Genomic DNA, 17,888 nt, shown 5'->3' with positions numbered 1-17,888 from the left:
GAACTAGTTGGTTTGACTAGGTAAATACTAAGATTATGCAATCACCTCAAAGAAAATGATTTTCTTAAAATTTGAACTCCTGTCGTCATCTCAATTCACAAGCTGGGTTTGCTAGGTATGTGGTAGTATGTATCACAGGATAATTTTATATGACATGATATTATAATAATATTATATTATTTTTTCTTACCAAAATTAAGAAACAGAAGAAAAACTGTTGGGTTGATTGTCAAGTCTCACATTGTCTAAGTTTCTAAAATAAAGAAGGAGGTTAAAAATTAGCTATTGGAGAAGTCTCACATCGCTTAGTGTGGTGAAACAAGGGGAGACCAAGGTTATATATTAGACCTAGGTTCTTTGTTTTTAGATGCACCAGTCAGTAGCACTTTAAGCTTATATCTGACTTAGTTTAATACTTGTTTTGTGAGAGTGTGGTTGTACTGGGGCATTGGGGTGAGAGTGAGAGAAGTCTATGTGCTGTAACAATTTTCACGTAGTGATATTTCTCTGGTTGTCGGTTTAGACAACGGTCGTGGTTTTTCTCCGATTTTGGAGTTTCCACGTAATTTTCTTGTGTTGTGATTGTGTTTTATTTTTCTTCAGCTGTGTTGTTTCCCGACAGTGGTATCAAGAGCTTCGGTTCGATGAGATATCACAATTCTTAGTATGCTCTGTGGTTGCAGAATTATCTGATCTTCCACACCAGAAAAGAAGTGTGATATTGTGAAGGTGCTGAAGAGGAGGTTTGCAGCTGCTATGTCTTATTCAAGCGCTATGAAGTTTGACATAGAGAAGTTTGATGGAAGAATCAACTTTGGCTTGTGGAAAGTACACGTCACGGATGTGCTGATACAATCAGGATTACACAAGGCGCTGAAAGGAAACACTTCCAACATGGAGGCCGACAAGTGGGAGGAACTAGATTTGAGGGCTGCAAGTGCAATTCGTCTATGTTTGCAAAAGAATGTTCTTGCAAATGTGCAGAATTTGTCATCAGCCAAGGAGCTCTGGGAGAAGCTTGAAGGGTTATATCAGGCAAAGGGCATCTCAAATCGGTTGTGGCTGAAGGAGCAATTCCACAATCTGCGCATGGATGAAGGTACGAAAATATTTGATCATCTGAGTACTTTGAATAATATTATCTTCGAGCTGGAATCTATTAAAGTAGAGATTGATGATGAAGATAAAGCGTTAAGGCTCATTTTGTCCCTTCCATCTTCCTATGTTCATCTGAAACCTGTTTTGATGTATGGGAAGGAAAGTTTGAGTTTTGAATAAGTTGCAACTAAAATTATTTCGAAAGAAGGAAGAATGAAAAATGATGAAAGCACTTCATCAAGCTCAATATTGCTAACTGGAGGTGGGGCTAATGGGAAGAAGATCCTTGCAAAGAATCTGGCATGCTAGAAGTGTGGAAAGTCTGGGCATGTGAAGAGAAATTGTTCAGATGGAGCAGTATCTGAAAAAGACTCTGAGGTAAGTGCTAGCAATGTCTCCCTTGTTCTGGGAGATGATGGTGATCTCATCTAGAAGATAAAGTTTGTTCTTATGATATTTCCGCTATACCATGGAAAAGGACAGGTTATTACTAGCGGATTCAGAAACAACACACGGGCATTGGTTAGCATTGATGCAAGGTGTGTGGTGAAAGGTGTCGATGGCTGAAGAACTTCCTGAAGCCAACATGGGAGTTGCACCATAAAATTTCAGCAAGGTTTCGACATGTGGAAATTCTTGGAATGGTTTAGTTCCAAGTGAAGAAAATTCTTGGGATGGTTTGTTTCCAAGTAAAGTGTATTCTTTTATGGTGGAGTATGATTGTCGGTATAGACAATTCAAGCGGAAGATGTGTAACTCTTACAATCAAGGTGGAGATTGTTGGGGTTGATTGTCAAGTCCCACATTGCCCAAGTTTCTAAAATAAAAAAGGAGGTTAAAAATTAGCTATTGGAGAAGTCTCACATCACTTAGTGTGGTGAAACAAGGGGGAGACCAAGGTTATATATTGGACCTAGGTTCTTTGTTTTTAGATGCACCAGTCAGTAGCACTTTAAGCTTATATCTGACTTAGTTTAATATTTGCTTTGTGAGAGTGTGGTTGTACTGGGGCATTGGGGTGAGAGTGAGAGAAGTCTAGGTGTTGTAACAATTTTCATATAGTGATATTTATCTGTTTGTCGGTTTAGATAACGGTCGTGGTTTTTCTCCGATTTTAGAGTTTCTACGTAATTTTTTTGTGTTGTGATTATGTTTTATTTTTCTTCAGTTGTTTCCCAACAAAAACAGAACCTAAACAAATTAGTCATTCAAAAGAAAGTCAAGTTTGACATTTTTTGTCTTAGACTCTAAAAGTATATATACGGCCCATGTTTTGTTCATTAATTAAAATCTTTAAATGAATATTAATTTTTTTCTGTTATATCAACTACGTATGTATTGCATACACAGTAGACCGGCCCAATAAAATTATCTAGACTGGGCCCGAAGGCTCGGTTCACCAAAAGTATAAAAACAAAAGCGTGAAATTGACAAAAGAAACAAAAACGTGATGTTTTTTTCTTTAATCGCAAAGATAAATTAACAGGAATCGGTCCTTGGACCTTCCCCTGCCCAACTCATATGCCCTTGGCAAAAGGTGTTAGGTATATAAAAAAAAACTCTAATCATGTGAATTTCTTTTTATAAATGACTTTTTTGAGTTTTGTACTTATGTCCTCAGCGTTATTAAATATAACTTTCCTACAACTTGACAAACTATTTCTATCAAATGAAGATGCTTAATTTTGGCCACAAGACTCAAAATTTAAATATTAAAGAAAAGAAAAATTTCCCACTTATTTTTTTATGAGCATGAATTATTGAAGAATTGACAAAAATACAAAGTTTGTCTCCAAATGAAAAAAGTCCGAAAACAAAGTCAAAAATGAGAAGAACATGCAACAACCGACCTCTTCCAAACTCACAAAGGAACAAAACAACTAAGCCCCAAAAATACCTCCAAATACACAAGGCCCCAAATGAAAAATAAACGTAACTAATAAAATAACCTAAATCAAATGCAACCAATAAAACAACCACAAAAACCAAGGAACCTAGAACCAAACAACCCAAAACAAGGAAAATGGCAACCCAAAACAACAAATTTTCTAATTATCCTTTCAAAACAATTAAGCATCTAAGCATCTTTATTTGATAGACTTAAGGGATGTCCGGCATGCGGCGTCATCCTAACAAAAGGAATAATTTATAACTTATTTATTCAAAGAAACTAGAAATAAAAATCAAATTAAGGAAAATCGTACGTATAAATATGAGAAGTGTTAATCACAATGAAAGTGTGACTTCAATCAATTTTATCCACTAGAACAAGAGCAAGAAAGGTGTAAGTCTTAGTTTAGAACTCGATTATGAATCAGTAACCAGTTGTACTATTTACGTATGCAGTTGTGGCAATCTTGCTTGGAGTTTCAAGTGTGTTGTCACGTCATTGCAAATGCAACATCTGATCAATTGTTGGAGAAACACAGCAAAAACAAGACTAAGAAAGTTCTTACAGAGAAGTAACTGTTAAAGTTAGCAGTGTCATAACTTTCATCTCAAAGTGGCTTTAGATTTAAGATGGAATAATAGTAAACCTCTGCTCGATCTCATGCATAAATTGAAAGGTGATCAATGACTAAACCAAGAAATTAACTAAAAATTCCTATAAACTATACCTAGTGTGGAATTGAAGCAACCGGGTCAACATCATGGTGGTTCGTATAGGTTCATATCTATGGTAAGTTGGTAACTAGCTAGCTAGTGTCCCAAAAGATTTCATCCACATGCAAAGGGCTTCAATGCATCCCCGGGATTCTCGGTCAAAAGCAATTCAATCATTTTCCTTTTGGAGGTATGCTTTATGATGAGAGTAGGAGCAGCCGAAAAGTTTCCTAAAACGCAAGGTACTGTAAACATCAAGCTGAGGTATGTAGTCACTAGGCCAAACCCCAAACAATATTTCAATTTGTTGTCACACAACTCACACGATGCATTGGGAGGGTCGACACACTTTTTTAGATTGTGATTAATTACATGCTACATTTGGCTTCACATGCATTGGCCACAAATTAATACTAATTGAATTAGCTTATAAAAAAAATACTATAAATCGGTAATCATATAATAAAAAGAGATAGAGAAAAAGAATACATATCAAGCATAATTTCCGATAAAGGAGAAATGTTTGAGATCGTTGATGAAAATTTCAAGTGTTAGAAAGTTCGGCGCTGAAATATCATATACGCCTATAAGTTCGCATCTACTTACAAAATACGATTGAAGGCTAGATTTGTAGTGGAGATGAGTTGGGGCAAGGTGCAGACAAAGGGAAATATGAAAGTGAGGATGGGGTCAGGGGTTGCCGGTGGACGGAGGAGAAGAAAGAGAGTGATGACAGGGTTGGGGGAGGAAGAAAGACAAATGTCATGGTCGGTGGAGAACTAATGAAATGACGGGTCGGCTACTCAGCAGAAGGCGGATGAAGTGATAGGCATGCTACCACTTTGATGTTGATGGAGAAGGAGAGGGAAGTGATTAAAATTAAATGTGGAGTATTTCAATCATTTTAATGATTCAATTTCAAACCTTTAATTTTTTACTAATCTCAAAACTTCAATTTTAAACGGATATTAATTAAATCAGTAGTTAGAATTGGTCGTGTAAATAATGTAAGTACCATATACATGTGAATGAGTCATAACATATATATCTTTCAAAAAACAAAAGAGTCATAACATAGATCATGATAATTATCAAGGGGGTGACCATGGCATCCACGGCCCCCCTAGGCCCTAGCTCCACCCCTGCTTGCGGGTGGACAAAGGAAAATGAATAGAGCAACGGTGGTCGAGGGAGGAAGAGAGACAAACGCCATGGTCATGGAGATCGAGAGTTTAAGTAAAAATGGGTTTATTTTATTGAAAGGAATCAAACTCCTTTTATAATCAGTCAGCTATACTCAATGCTACAACAATGATATATACACACCTCATTTTTAAAACATTTCATTTCCACCCATTTCTATTTCTATCCATGCCAATAAAGAGGAAATTTTCTAATAACACATTAAAAAGGGAAAAACTTAAATCAAATTTATTAAGATTTTAATATTAAATTTTAAAAAACTAAATACGAAATATGAAATGCATACAAGGAATTTGATGTAAGTTTTATCTTATTAGAAACTAATTTTAATAATCAATACTTAAAATATGCTGAGACATTATGTTCTATGTAAAGCATAATAGGCAAAAATAAGACAGTTGATTTTGGATAAAATGAAAAGGAAGGATACCACATTGTCCTGGTTAATTATAATGCGAATTAGAACATTAGTTGGGAAATAATTACATCTTATCAATTTCTCAATGACATATCTCGCGTACCTCCAAAAGTCATTACTAATATAGAAGTACTATACCACCAATTAATCCACTAAAGACCATTCACATTAATATTTGTTCATCTTGCCCTGTAAGTTTAACTCCACACACTTTTCCTTCAGCCTTAGTATGGAAGCCTGCAAAAATTTCATGAAAGCGTCAAGAAATTAAGAAAGGGCAGACACACATAAACGCTATATACAAATACAATCCCAGCAAAAGTGCGTTTTCGCTATGATGTGTGAGAAATATAATATAACATAACTAGTGAATAAACTAACGACTCAACTAGTGAACTGCTTAAAGTGAACTCACCCCAGTTTGAGCGACGTGTCTGAGCTATCATCCTCTAAGGGAGGCCCAGTAGTGGAGTTACAAACGTTAGTAACAGACTCTGAAGAATGACCTTCTTCCATAACTAACAATTCTGACTCAGTATCTCCATGCATTAAGCCTGTGCTAATCATGCCAGCCACGTGACGCTTTAGCCGTTCGTTCTCCTCCATCAATTGCTTTCCCTGCAGATTGTTATAAATCAAACCATTCGGAGTCATTTACCAACAGCTTAAGCTTTTATGATTATTTTGCGTAGTTAGGCGATCGAGATAACAAAGAAATGAATGAAACTTCACAAACAAGATAAATTGGTATACAGTAGTTTCTATCTAACCTTTATTTGGAGACCATTGATCTCATTCATAATCTTCTCTCCCTGAAAAGGCAGAAAGATTTGATTATATAAACAAACTCATCAGGCAAAATAATTAGGCTTGTGTTAACCACAAAGTACAATTGAAGACCTTCTTTTCGATTACACGCCCCAATCCAGTTTCCAGGGACCTCTCCAGTTGTTGTAATTCTTCAATATTTAAACCTTGAAGATCCTCTCCTCTTAGCTGCCTGTAATATTAATTTTAATTTTAATTTAATTGCAATGTTTTCAATGAACACAACAAACGAATTGGTTGAGAAATTGTGAGAGTTGTACCTTAATAGACGACTCTTCTCAGCAACTTCCTTATTCAATCTGGAGCAGTTGCTGTTTTCAACTAACTGCAGTAGACATACATTTATGCAATTAACAATTGGCCTTACATTTTGACATCCTATTCCTCTAAGCATTGAACGCAAGGAAGAGGATCTAGAGTAAGTATAGGTAAGTTAAAATGAGGGTGCTTAGATTTTGTGGTTTTCCATCATGATTTTATCTTCATGATATATATCCAAACATGCACTAATTTTATTTCTACACACAATAATTTATTATTTATGATACTTCTATAAACACAAGATGAATTTCATTTCCTACTAGCTACTATAATAAAATGATTTACTAATGATATGTTGTCTAATTATACTAGTCAAGAAAAATATCAAGCTCAATGAGTTCCTATTTCTCTGTTAAATTAATATATGTGATAAATTATATATTTTTAATAATTAATGTAGTTCAATTCTATTTGTTTAAAAAAGTAAACAAAAAAAACTTTAAAAGTTCTGAAAATATATATTATACTTTGGATGAATTACAAAAATAAATAATGCATTACAATTTGCAATTCTTTTAATTTCCTGTATTGGACAGTTCTTAGATTGTAGTATTTGGGTTTGAGTACCCGTTCAGTTAATTTCTTTAATAAAATTCTTAACATAAGGAAAAATAACACTAATCCATACAGAATATACAAGTACCACCAACCTGCAACTCGAGAGACGGTTGTTCCAGTTTTGCAAGGTTCTTTGAGTGCAAATGATGCCTTTCAAGTATTTCCTTCATACTTCATAAGAAAAAAAATAAAGTTAAGTCACAATATGGAATACCCCCAGAAAAAAATTACAAGGAACAATATTTTCTTTTTTATTTTTAGTTCCGGTCAAATTGTCCCATTAAGTAGGCCTTTACATTGTAGTAGAAAAGTACACACCTAATTCCATCACTTGCACACAAACTCTTAAGCTTTTGAAGGTAAAAGCCGCTCAGTCATAATGAAGGTAACTTGTGCGTTGGTGAAATGAACTATTGAACTGGTCTCTCCACAATTACTGTAATAATTAATAATCAAGGGTTGGTAGTAATTTTTACTGCTTCATTACGTTTCCATCATTTACAGTTTGTCCTTTAATTTGTGGTTACAAGACTTTTCCTTCATCAAGGCTGAAAGTATTATGTGGCTAATTGTTATAATGATAGCAAATAATACATTCTCCGAAAACAGTCTCTTATCATCACAAATATGAACGGAAATCAGAAGGGAGGGGGATATTGGGATAGGGTAGGTTCATACGGAATACTCCTCTGTAATTGATGTTAATTATGACTCCTTTATCACTCTTTAATCATAAATGTCATGTTGGATTCCTTGCCTCATTCAGACTCATTGTTGTATTATACATAGCCTAACTCATGTTCTTATACTATCTCAGTATAACACTTGAGGTATATGTAAAGCAAAGCATCTACGCTATATCCAACAAAGTGCATCAAAGAAGCAACATAACAGGATTAATAAGCTTCAATTCAGAAATTAGAATCATTAAGAAATGTGTATCTCTCATTTCTACAATCCTTTATTTGCTCCAGAGGTCATAAAGTGTAATGACTATGTGCCCAAAATTTGTCCCATTCCATAAATCCATAAAAAAAAAAAAGGAGAAAATGCCACATCTGGGGTCATTGTTATTTGAAACAAACAAAAAAGTGTTTTAAAATGTGTTATTATCATTTTCCGATGAAGAAAAAAAATGTGTTATTATCCCGTTTACATACTTTTAAACCGTAAACCAAACGGACAACACATTTTCTTACTAATACAATGCATTTTCAGAAATTGTCTCAACACATTTTTTTTTCTTCATCAACCTCAAAACTTGTGAAACCAAGCAAAGACATCAAGCAAAATGAGGAAGTTTAAAAAGCAAATAGATCCAGAAAACCAACTAGGTCAGTTAGTGAACAGCAACCCCAACAAAATGTATCAAAGCATGTTAATTTGGATTATCTTTTCATGGTTACTGAATCATTTCTCACTACACAAAAGCTACTCCTACCAATTATTTCCAAAATCACTTCTTAATTACCTAAACAAGAAAACTTACTGAGTTTCCATACAACTACATTAGACCTAGAAACTGACTCAGAAATCAAAACACACACTTACGAAAATAAATCATTTTTTCAGCTTCCATTTCCAAACACGCCATTAACCAGAGAGAGAGAAGAGAAAGACCTTAAGTTGGAGTACTCGAAGAGCTTCCCAGTGGAAGAGAAGACTACAAGGGCAACATCAGCATCACAGAGAACTGAAAGCTCTTCAGCTTTCTTGAAGAGCCCCCTGCGCCGCTTGGAGAACGTGACTTGTCTCGCCGTGGCGTTGTCGATCTTCTTAATCTGAATCTTCTCCCTCGCCATTTCACCTTAATCTATATCCTCATTATGAAATAAAAACAAAACAGAAAAAGAAAGAAAACAGCTTTAGTTTAGTTTTTTGTTTGGTGACACTGAGAGTTAATTAAAGACACAGCACAGAGAATGAACCAGCATATAATTCAAAGATACAAAACAAAACCCACCTAAAAAAGATAAGGCAAAAGCAACCAAAGTGAAAGAGAAGCTGATTCGTTGACTATTTATGGAAGGTGAGTTTCTATTTCTGTGTGAAGAAAAGCAGAAAAGGGAAAGCAGAGTGTGATAGCTAGCAGAAATATGCAGGCATTTAGCTAAATATGGGTTTGAGAACTGCAGCTACTCACTGATCAAGAGATATTGATCAAGATCCTGTAAGGGAAAGATTGAAAATAAAATTAATTTTTTGGAATATTGAGAGAAGATGATTGATGAGGATGAGGGATAGGATCGATGTGGAGTTGGTGGGGATGGAAGTTGAGAGTGGTGGATTGATTGTACTTGGCTGATTTAACTCTCCTTATTAGGGGAAGGTGTGTTGATATTTGGAATGTTGGTTTTGCTGCTGTTCTCTGTTTGGCTTGTGATATGTTTTTCCAGCTTTGAGATGAAAGCCACCAATGAACAAATGACAGAGTGAGGGAGAGAGAGTGTGGAAGTGAAACAACTGTGGGAAAACAACCTTTTCTAGCGAAACCGAAACAAATGTCCCTTTATCTCCCCAACTAGGCAACTAGTGCAAGTATCCATGAATATCTTATTAGCAACTTGTATATTTTCATCTATATATAGAATAAGCAAATTTATTATTGGTGCTTACTAGGGTGATCAACTTTTTTTTTGTCCACCGGTGTTCTATGGACATTTTAGACTTTCCACGCCAGGTTTTTAGATTCATCATCTTCCTCTCCTTCTCCCTCCCACTCTCCCCTCCTCTCACTTCAACCATATGCAACAGTTAAATTAAGAGAAAAAAAAAAGACATTATTCGCTACAAACACTCATCTTACATCACCTCTTTTCTCATCCATCAACCCCTAATAACCCTACCACCATTGCCACCAAAACAAGGCCAAGACATTTCGTGAAGAACCAAATCCCTGATTCCATCCTCAATGACCCTCTCCTTAATGTCGCCATATCCATTCTCCCTTCCCACTACAACTTCGAGGTCCACAAATGTGTATGGGGCGTCCTCTCCACCGGAGCCAAGCGCGTTGCCCTCTCGTTCTCTAAGGGCCTCCTCATGTACTTCCTCGTCCTCTATGACATCTTCACTACCTTCGTTGTCGTCTCCCACTGCTTCGTCCTCGGCGACGTCACCTACGACGCCTGCGACGTTACCTACGACGCCTGCTACGTCGACGACTTCTTCTTCGTCGCTCTCGTGCAGATCTGCTTATTCACTACGACCACAGCTGCCTCGTCCCCATCGATTCCACTGTCATCCCCTGCCTCTACGTCTTCATCGACATCAAAATCAACCTCGACCACTTAGTCGACACCGTGAGGATGGACCTTGGAGACACAACCAGCGTTGTCCTCGCCGGAACGATACAGTTCGCCTATGTGATTCGGGTTGCGAAGCTTGTTTGAGAAATTAGGGTTTAGGGTTTTGGTCCCGCAATTGAAGTCGATCTCCGCCGGCAAGGTTCTTCTCCGTCGGTACTCCATGTGATTATTTATGTCACATTTGGAAGTTATGAGTTGATAATATTTCAACATTTTCATCCCTTAAGTAGTGATTTAAAGTTTGAACTTTAACTCTTGTCCTACAGCTCGGTGCATTGACTATGGCATTAGGACTAAACTTATAGTTGTTAGTCGTAGGGATACTTTTAGGTATGGATCCAAAGTTTTACTTGTTCTATATTCTTAATACTGGTTGTCCTATAATTGTCTGTATTATTATTTTCCATTTTAGATATTTTTAAAATTTTAATTTAATTATGACCCGATAAATTGATGATTGTAATTGAATAAATATGTAAAACTCTTTCACATTGTTAGAACATAGCAATTAAACTAAAATAATATATGTGTGTAAGTTTTTTTTTAATAATATTTTAATTTTTATTCAACAATCTAATGGTCCGATCCACCGATTTAAACCAGATCGTATTGGTTCAATTTTTTTTTTTTAATATTGGACCAATATTGCTCAATCTAAAAAGAAAATAAACTACTCTATTTGGTTGTAATAATTATATTTTATCTCGTCCTCGTATGATAGCTCAAGTGGTAGGAGTTAGGGACATATGGGTTGAGTGGGGAGAGATTCAGGGGTCAATTTTTGGCGGGTGCAATTTATCTTTCCGATAAACTAAAAATTATATTTTACCTCAATTTAACCTACTAGCTACTATACGGTATGTCGGTGCTTGCCAGAGAAGAGCAAAGAATAGCATTTTTCTTTAAGAAAAGAGAGAAAGAATTGTCACTGAAAATTGAAATCACTCAACATATTATGTTTCTTTTTACGGGAAAAATGGCTTTTCGCTACAAAAGTGGTGAATGTCCTTGCTTGGTACTCTAGCAAACAGTGCCCCTCTAGTGTCATAGAAACACACGTCGACAAGTGGGCAAGTTAGCTATAGAAACTTGCAAGCGTAGCCCATGCCATTAATTTGCACCTCCCCTTCATGAATCATCATTCATTCTCTAATCTTCGTGTTCCGCCCCGCAAAGTGAAATGGTCCATTACACACAATAAGCATGCTTGTTTTTCCACCTGAGTTACATTATAGCAGATTCCAATCTAAAAACGCTGAATAATAAATCTCAATTTTGATCGGGTGAAGAACATCAAACCATCAAGTCCACCTGGGTGGATTCGCATATGTTGTACTTAGAATTCATAAGGTAATCAGAAATAAAAAACAACATCTAGAGTGATGTGTAAGTTTTCCACTATTCCTTTTCCACTTGAACGACATTGAAAGCCTTAAAGTCACGGTAGTTAGGTTAGCGGTGGTCGAACTCAAAGGTAAGTACGCATAAAAAAAAAATCTTAAATCTGTGTGAGAGAATGTGGTTATGGTGATTTTTCATTTTTACCATTTTATCATAAATCAATCATAAGCATTGCTCATTTACACTTTGTTTGGTAGGAGAGAGTTTGAAGAGAGAGAGATAGGATAGATGGAGTTAGAAGTGAGATTATACTTCCACCCTTGTTTGGTTCATAAAATATTGTAGGAGAGAGAGAATTATGGTGGGCCACCCCACCTTTTAGCAATCTCTCCATTTTGAGAAGAAATGATGCATGTTGCTTCATTTTTTTTTACTTTCCAATTTTGCCCCACTTACCATTTTGATCTTTTATATAAATATTTAAAAAACTTATGGGTAAAAATGTCTTTTGATATGAAAAGTGACACTCTCTCTTCTCTCTTTCACCTCTATCTCTATCATACCAAATAACCCATGAAATCTACTCTATTTCTCACATATTTCTCTCTACTCAACTTTTTTCTTCTCTACTCTCTCTTCTCTATCTCTTTCTTCTCTACCAAACAGAGTGTTAGAGAGCATTCCAAAAATAAAAGTATTCACTCTAACATTTGCCAATAATATATTAGATTTTGAATTTTATAATCCTACTTCAAATTAACATTATTGTACATGATAAAAGCCAAAAGTAGATATTGGATGGATTTGACGTGATAAAAGGAAGAAAGTACGTGATCAGAGGTACATTCGTAGGTGCAGGCCATCAGTTGTTGATGTGCCCAGACATGGAAGACCTACAGCTACTATATTAAAAATCATTTTCTTTGATTTCTATAACTATATTTTTTTTACAGATTGGATTTATATACTTAACGTATAAATTTATCTCTCAAAATTAATTAAGTATAGAATATTTATAAAGTTGTACTCTTAAAAAGAAAAATAAACAATAAACCTCCTAATATGTGAGAAAGATAATTTGGAGATAATTTTACAGGGTTTTTTATGTCTCATTGACACATTTGAGTTAGAGTTTAATGGATATGCACTGACAGTGTAAAATAGTTTTACACAGTCATCCAATTAAAGCATGTTACATAGGAGAGATAATTACATTTGACTTTAATTTTAATTAAAATAATAAGATATTTTCTGATTTTGCGAAATTCAATTAGATATCTGTGTAAAACTATTTTACACTATCAGTGCATATCCATTAAACTCTTTGAGTTATATGCACAATTTTGTTTTTTTTTTCTATTCCATGACAATAGAAATTAAGAACTTACTATGTCTGACTTTGGGAAAAGAAAACATATGCTCTCGACACGTGGCCTATGGATTAGGTGAAGTGGGAGTAGGGCAGTAGGCCAAGTTGACGTTGGAGCAATCCAAACACAATGCGACGATGCTCGTTTTGTTATTGTCACAAACGTGGGATATGGGATTGAGATCTCACTTGCTACTTATTCTGATATATGTCATATTATTTAGACAGATGGGTACATTGGATTGGACAGGAGTTCATGATTTTAACTGGCTCTGATCTCTTTACTTTGAATAAAGTTCTACACCGCATTTATAATGAGTGTTGAGAAGTGAATGATAAAAAAAAAAATAGAGAAAGTAAAAGATATGAATGAAAAATATTTGAGATTTGAGAAATAGATAAAAAGTGAGTTGAAAAATGAAAGAGAAAATTACATATAGGAATATGGATGAATCATTAATTTTAATCATTCACACTTTTCTTTCACACACCCAAGAGTTAGATGAAAGTGACATGATTGATGATAAGTAATGTAGAAAAAAATAAAAATGAGATAAATGAGAGATTGGAGTATGATGAATATTTTAAAAATAAAAATTGTAGAAGACATTTTACTTAATTATGAACAATAAGTGGTACTGGCTCTTAAATTTCGTAAGGATAAAGAAAATGGAAAAAAAAATAATCACAGAATCTATTCCAATACTTCATTGCTACCCAAAATATTTTGGGTCCCCATTCAACCCATTGTTGAAAGATTTTTCTACACCGAACCACTTTCGAATCCTTCAAGATTCAATTATAGTATAGCATAATGTTTTTGTCGTATCCGCAAGGAATTGCTAATACAAATGTTGTTCTCTAGTAAAATTTTCCAAGCAATAGATTTTCAAAAGGTTGATAATTGTTTCGGTGACCAGAACACATTCAAATTAAACAAAGCTCCAACCTGAAATTTCGGGCGAAACCTGATTTCTTTGGGTTAAGGTGTGGGTTTGGGTTTCACCCGAATTTTAAAACCTGTTTGGGTTTGAGTGTGAGATTGATTAAACCCGCACACAAATCCGACTTTGTGGTTGTTTTTGTTATTTTATTATATTATTTGTGGTTGTTGTTGTTTGTTGAAGACTTCGACTGAGAAGTTTAATTAGAAGAATATTGAAGAATGAAGTTTAATTAGACATTTAGAATTGCCATGTTTATAAATTCATGAGTTATGTTGTTTATCAGCTTATGTTCATAAATTATAATTTTTCCTTTGTATTGAAAAGATGATGAGGTTTAATCAGCTTATGTTCATGTTGTTTCCGGATCGGATATTTGAGTTTTTGCGGGTTCGGTGCTCACATCGGGTTTTGAGTTTGGGTTTGGGTAACCCGAAACCCAGGGGTTTGGGTTTAACTTTTGCACCCATATTAGGTTTGGGTTTGGGGTGTTAAGTTCGGGTTCGGGTGTAGGAATGACCAAACCCGCACCCACAGAGCTCATTGTCAACCCTACGTATAACTTCTACGGATACAAAGCATAAATTAGGAAACTATAATTTCCGGAACCTTAATATAAGTTTAGAAAATGAATTTCCATCTTGCATGTTATGGGCCTTTGCCGAAAATAATTACTAATAGTAACCACTATTTTATTTTTCATAACATGAAGCACCCATTGAATAAGGATGATGTTGTCACTTTTATGTTTCGGAAATGATAAATAATGCGAGCAATGTTTAGATTCAAGTGTTGGATATTAGCTCTTTTTGTTTTATTGTCAATTGACACATATTTTTAGAAAATTAAAGTAAGTGCATGCATTCACATTTTTTTGTGAAAAATTGCTTCGTAATATCTAGCTTAACTCTTCGTGATTTTCGACAAAGTGATACATGTCGGTTTGATGATGGTCTAATTCGAAAAATTGGAGAGGGAAATGAAACCAGATTTTAGACATATCAATGCTTAGATACTGAGCCCCTTACAATAAGTTTCCTAAAACTCTACCGACTCGCTGGGTTTTTGGGGGTATTTTTCCGAGCGCTTTGGTTCTTTATGCGGTTTCTTGTTGTTTTTTCTACCGCCAGCGTTGGTTGTTTCGTTTTTGCTGCTTGAGTGTCCCACTCTTAAGCCTTTTGATAATATATATTTTACTTTCAAAAAAAAAAAAACTCTACCGTCTATCAAATAGAAAATCCTCTCTCGTATAGGGCATGGGGAATAGGTTGATAGCTCTTGGCAGTGGCGATTCTCTTGGTGTGGAGAATTACGAGACATAAAAAAATGAAGGGTTGGAATGCTTAGTGTCTGTTTGGTTTTCAGTTAGAAAGTTCGTTTGAAGCATTGGAATTCGAGATCACGGTTTCCAATGCACATTCAACCATGGGAATGCACTTATTGGGTTGAGTGAATGTGCTTTCAAATTCACCCAACTGAAAATCAAACAGACTCTTAGTTGGTAGATTTGCTCATGTAATGTGAGTCGGGGTGTCGGAGACAAGTAGTTGTGGTGTGCATATGAAAATGGAGCTTATTTAGGGCCCGTTTGGTGCGACGTATAGTATAAGGCCTGATAGTATAAGGCCTGATAGTATTAGGCCTGATAGTATAAGCCCTGATAATTTTCTTATACTATCCAGCGTTTGGACATACACTGTATAATTTACCATATCGTTTAAATTAATGCAATTTTATGTTTAATGAAGTATTGAATAATGATATAAAATAAAAATCAAATATGGAGGTGATTATAACGGTGGTGGCCAGTGGTGGATCCAGGACCCGGGGTCAGGGGGTTCAAATTTTTCAAATGAGCACATTGATGATGAGCTTGATCCACATTGCTCATGACCTTGCTCTCTTTACTAAAAATTTGTCCATGACCTTCCTAAAATTAAAAACATACCAATACCATAATCATAATTCTTAATATGTCTTATGAATTAGGAAAATCAAGCTTTACACAACAACAAGAATTAGGGACATTACAAAAACACTAACCAAAAAATCACTTGAAAAATCACTTTCACGTTTTTTTTATAAGCCATGAATTATATATTGAAACGAAGTACAATGGGTACTTCAACCCAATAAAAAAAAAGGAAAAAACATCTAAAAACATCTAAGAACAAGATTAACTATAAACTGCCACAAAGTATGATTAGCAAAGCCTATTGCCAAGTCTACTAGCCCATTACTCCTTCCAATACCAGATAAGACCCAATTGCTAAAGCTGTAGCAGCCCTTTAAGTCCATCACAACCGAATCCCATTAGCATCTTGCCAAGAATGAATTAGAAATGATACAACATCAGTGAACCAGGGGAAACCAATACTAGAAACTGTCCTCACATGAGTCAAGAATCCCCATCACAGCACTAGCATTATATATAAACCAACCTGCCCCATATTAAACCATTATCTACATACACCCAGCACCGCCATCCAAAGTGTCCTCAAACCATTATTCTGCTTCTGATTTAACATTAATAGTTCATGTTGCAGTAGATGAAATTTTCGATCCTTTGGTAAAACAGTAGACAATCCTAACCAATTATGACAGCAATTCCATACCTCAACCACCCCCTGACAAGAGAAAAACAAGTGACCAGTAGTCTCTTCCTCCACATTGCACAACACGCACTTAGCCTCATCCTCACTGAATAATATTTCTTCTCCTCATATTGGCTCTTGATTGAATCCTGTCAATTACAACCTTCCAAACAAAACCAGTAGCATTAGATGGCGCAATACCATATTCACATCCATACCAAAATAAATAAGAAAGAAAGAAACCTTGACTCCTTGAGTGCAGCTGTGCAGATTCCCAACGCTGGCAACGCAGAGCACTTCTCGTGACATACAGAGATTGAGAGGCGCGCGGCGGTGGTGGCGTGGCGTGGCGTGGTGGTGGGCTGGTGGCCGGTGGTGGGCTGCGTGTGTGCTTCAATGCTTGTTGACGGCCAGACTTAATGAGACTGAGAGTGCGAGAAAGACTGGGTGATCTGTGAGTGTGTGAGAGAGAGAGAGGTGCAAGTGGGGTCATGGGTGCAAATTAAAAATCTCAGGGGGTTCAAAAAAATTTAATACAGGGGGGTAAGTAGAATTTTTTTTCTTTTCAGGGGGTTCAGTTGAACCCCCTCAGTGCTACGTAGGTCCGCCCCTGGTGGTGGCGGTGGTGATGGAAGTAGTGGTAGGTTGGTGGTGGTGGTGGCAATGGTGGTAGGTTGGTGTTGGTGGCGGTGGTGGTGACAGTGGAGATAGGTTGGTGGTGGTGGTGACAGCGATGGTGGTTGTGGTGGTGGTGATGATAGGGTGGTGGTGGTGGTGGTAAGGCGGTGGCGGCTACAGTGGAGGGTGGAGGCAATGGTGGTGGTGGTGGCGGCGATAGGGTGGTGGTTGTGGTGTCGGTGGTGGCAATAGAGTGGTGGCGACAATTATGGTGGTGGTGGCGATAGGGTGGTGGTTGTGGTGGCGGTAGGGCGGTGGCGGTGGTGGTGGCGGCAACATCGGTGGTGGTTGTGGTGTTGGCGACGATAGAGTGTGGTGGTGGTAGTAAGGCGGTGGCGGCTTAGTAGGGTGGTGGTGACGGTGGAGGGTGGAGGCAATGGTGGTGGTGGTGGTGGTGGCGATAGGGTGGTGGTTGTGGTGTCGGTGGTGGCGGCGATTATGGTGGTGGTGGCGATAGGGTTGTGGTGGCGGCGATTATGGTGGTGGTGGCGGTAGGGCGGCGGTGGTGGTGGTGGTGGCAACACCAGTGGTGACGGTAGGGCGGTGGTGGCGGCGGCGGCGGTGATCGGATGGTGGTGGTGGTGGTGGTGGTGCCAATGGTGGTGTAAGTTGGCAGCAATAGAG

The 17,888-nt window shown here is 36.7% G+C and overlaps 1 protein-coding gene across 1 annotated transcript; it reads right to left on the bottom strand.

Moving 5' to 3' along the window:
• Nucleotides 1–5,287: 5,287 nt before the first annotated feature.
• LOC130740077 (MADS-box protein JOINTLESS) lies at nt 5,288–9,517 on the bottom strand. Its single transcript, XM_057592577.1, has 8 exons — nt 8,994–9,517; nt 8,651–8,843; nt 7,123–7,201; nt 6,412–6,476; nt 6,224–6,323; nt 6,094–6,135; nt 5,739–5,941; nt 5,288–5,560 (listed from the first exon to the last, which is right to left on the bottom strand). Exons 2-8 carry the CDS (start codon nt 8,830–8,832, stop codon nt 5,548–5,550), a joined length of 684 nt encoding a protein of 227 aa, XP_057448560.1. The 5' UTR covers nt 8,833–8,843; nt 8,994–9,517; the 3' UTR covers nt 5,288–5,547.
• Nucleotides 9,518–17,888: the final 8,371 nt, after the last annotated feature.

The sequence above is a fragment of the Lotus japonicus genome, chromosome 2 (genome assembly GCF_012489685.1).
Source record: "Lotus japonicus ecotype B-129 chromosome 2, LjGifu_v1.2".
NCBI classification, from domain to species: domain Eukaryota; kingdom Viridiplantae; phylum Streptophyta; class Magnoliopsida; order Fabales; family Fabaceae; genus Lotus; species Lotus japonicus.
This window is presented reverse-complemented; position numbering and strand designations above follow the sequence as displayed.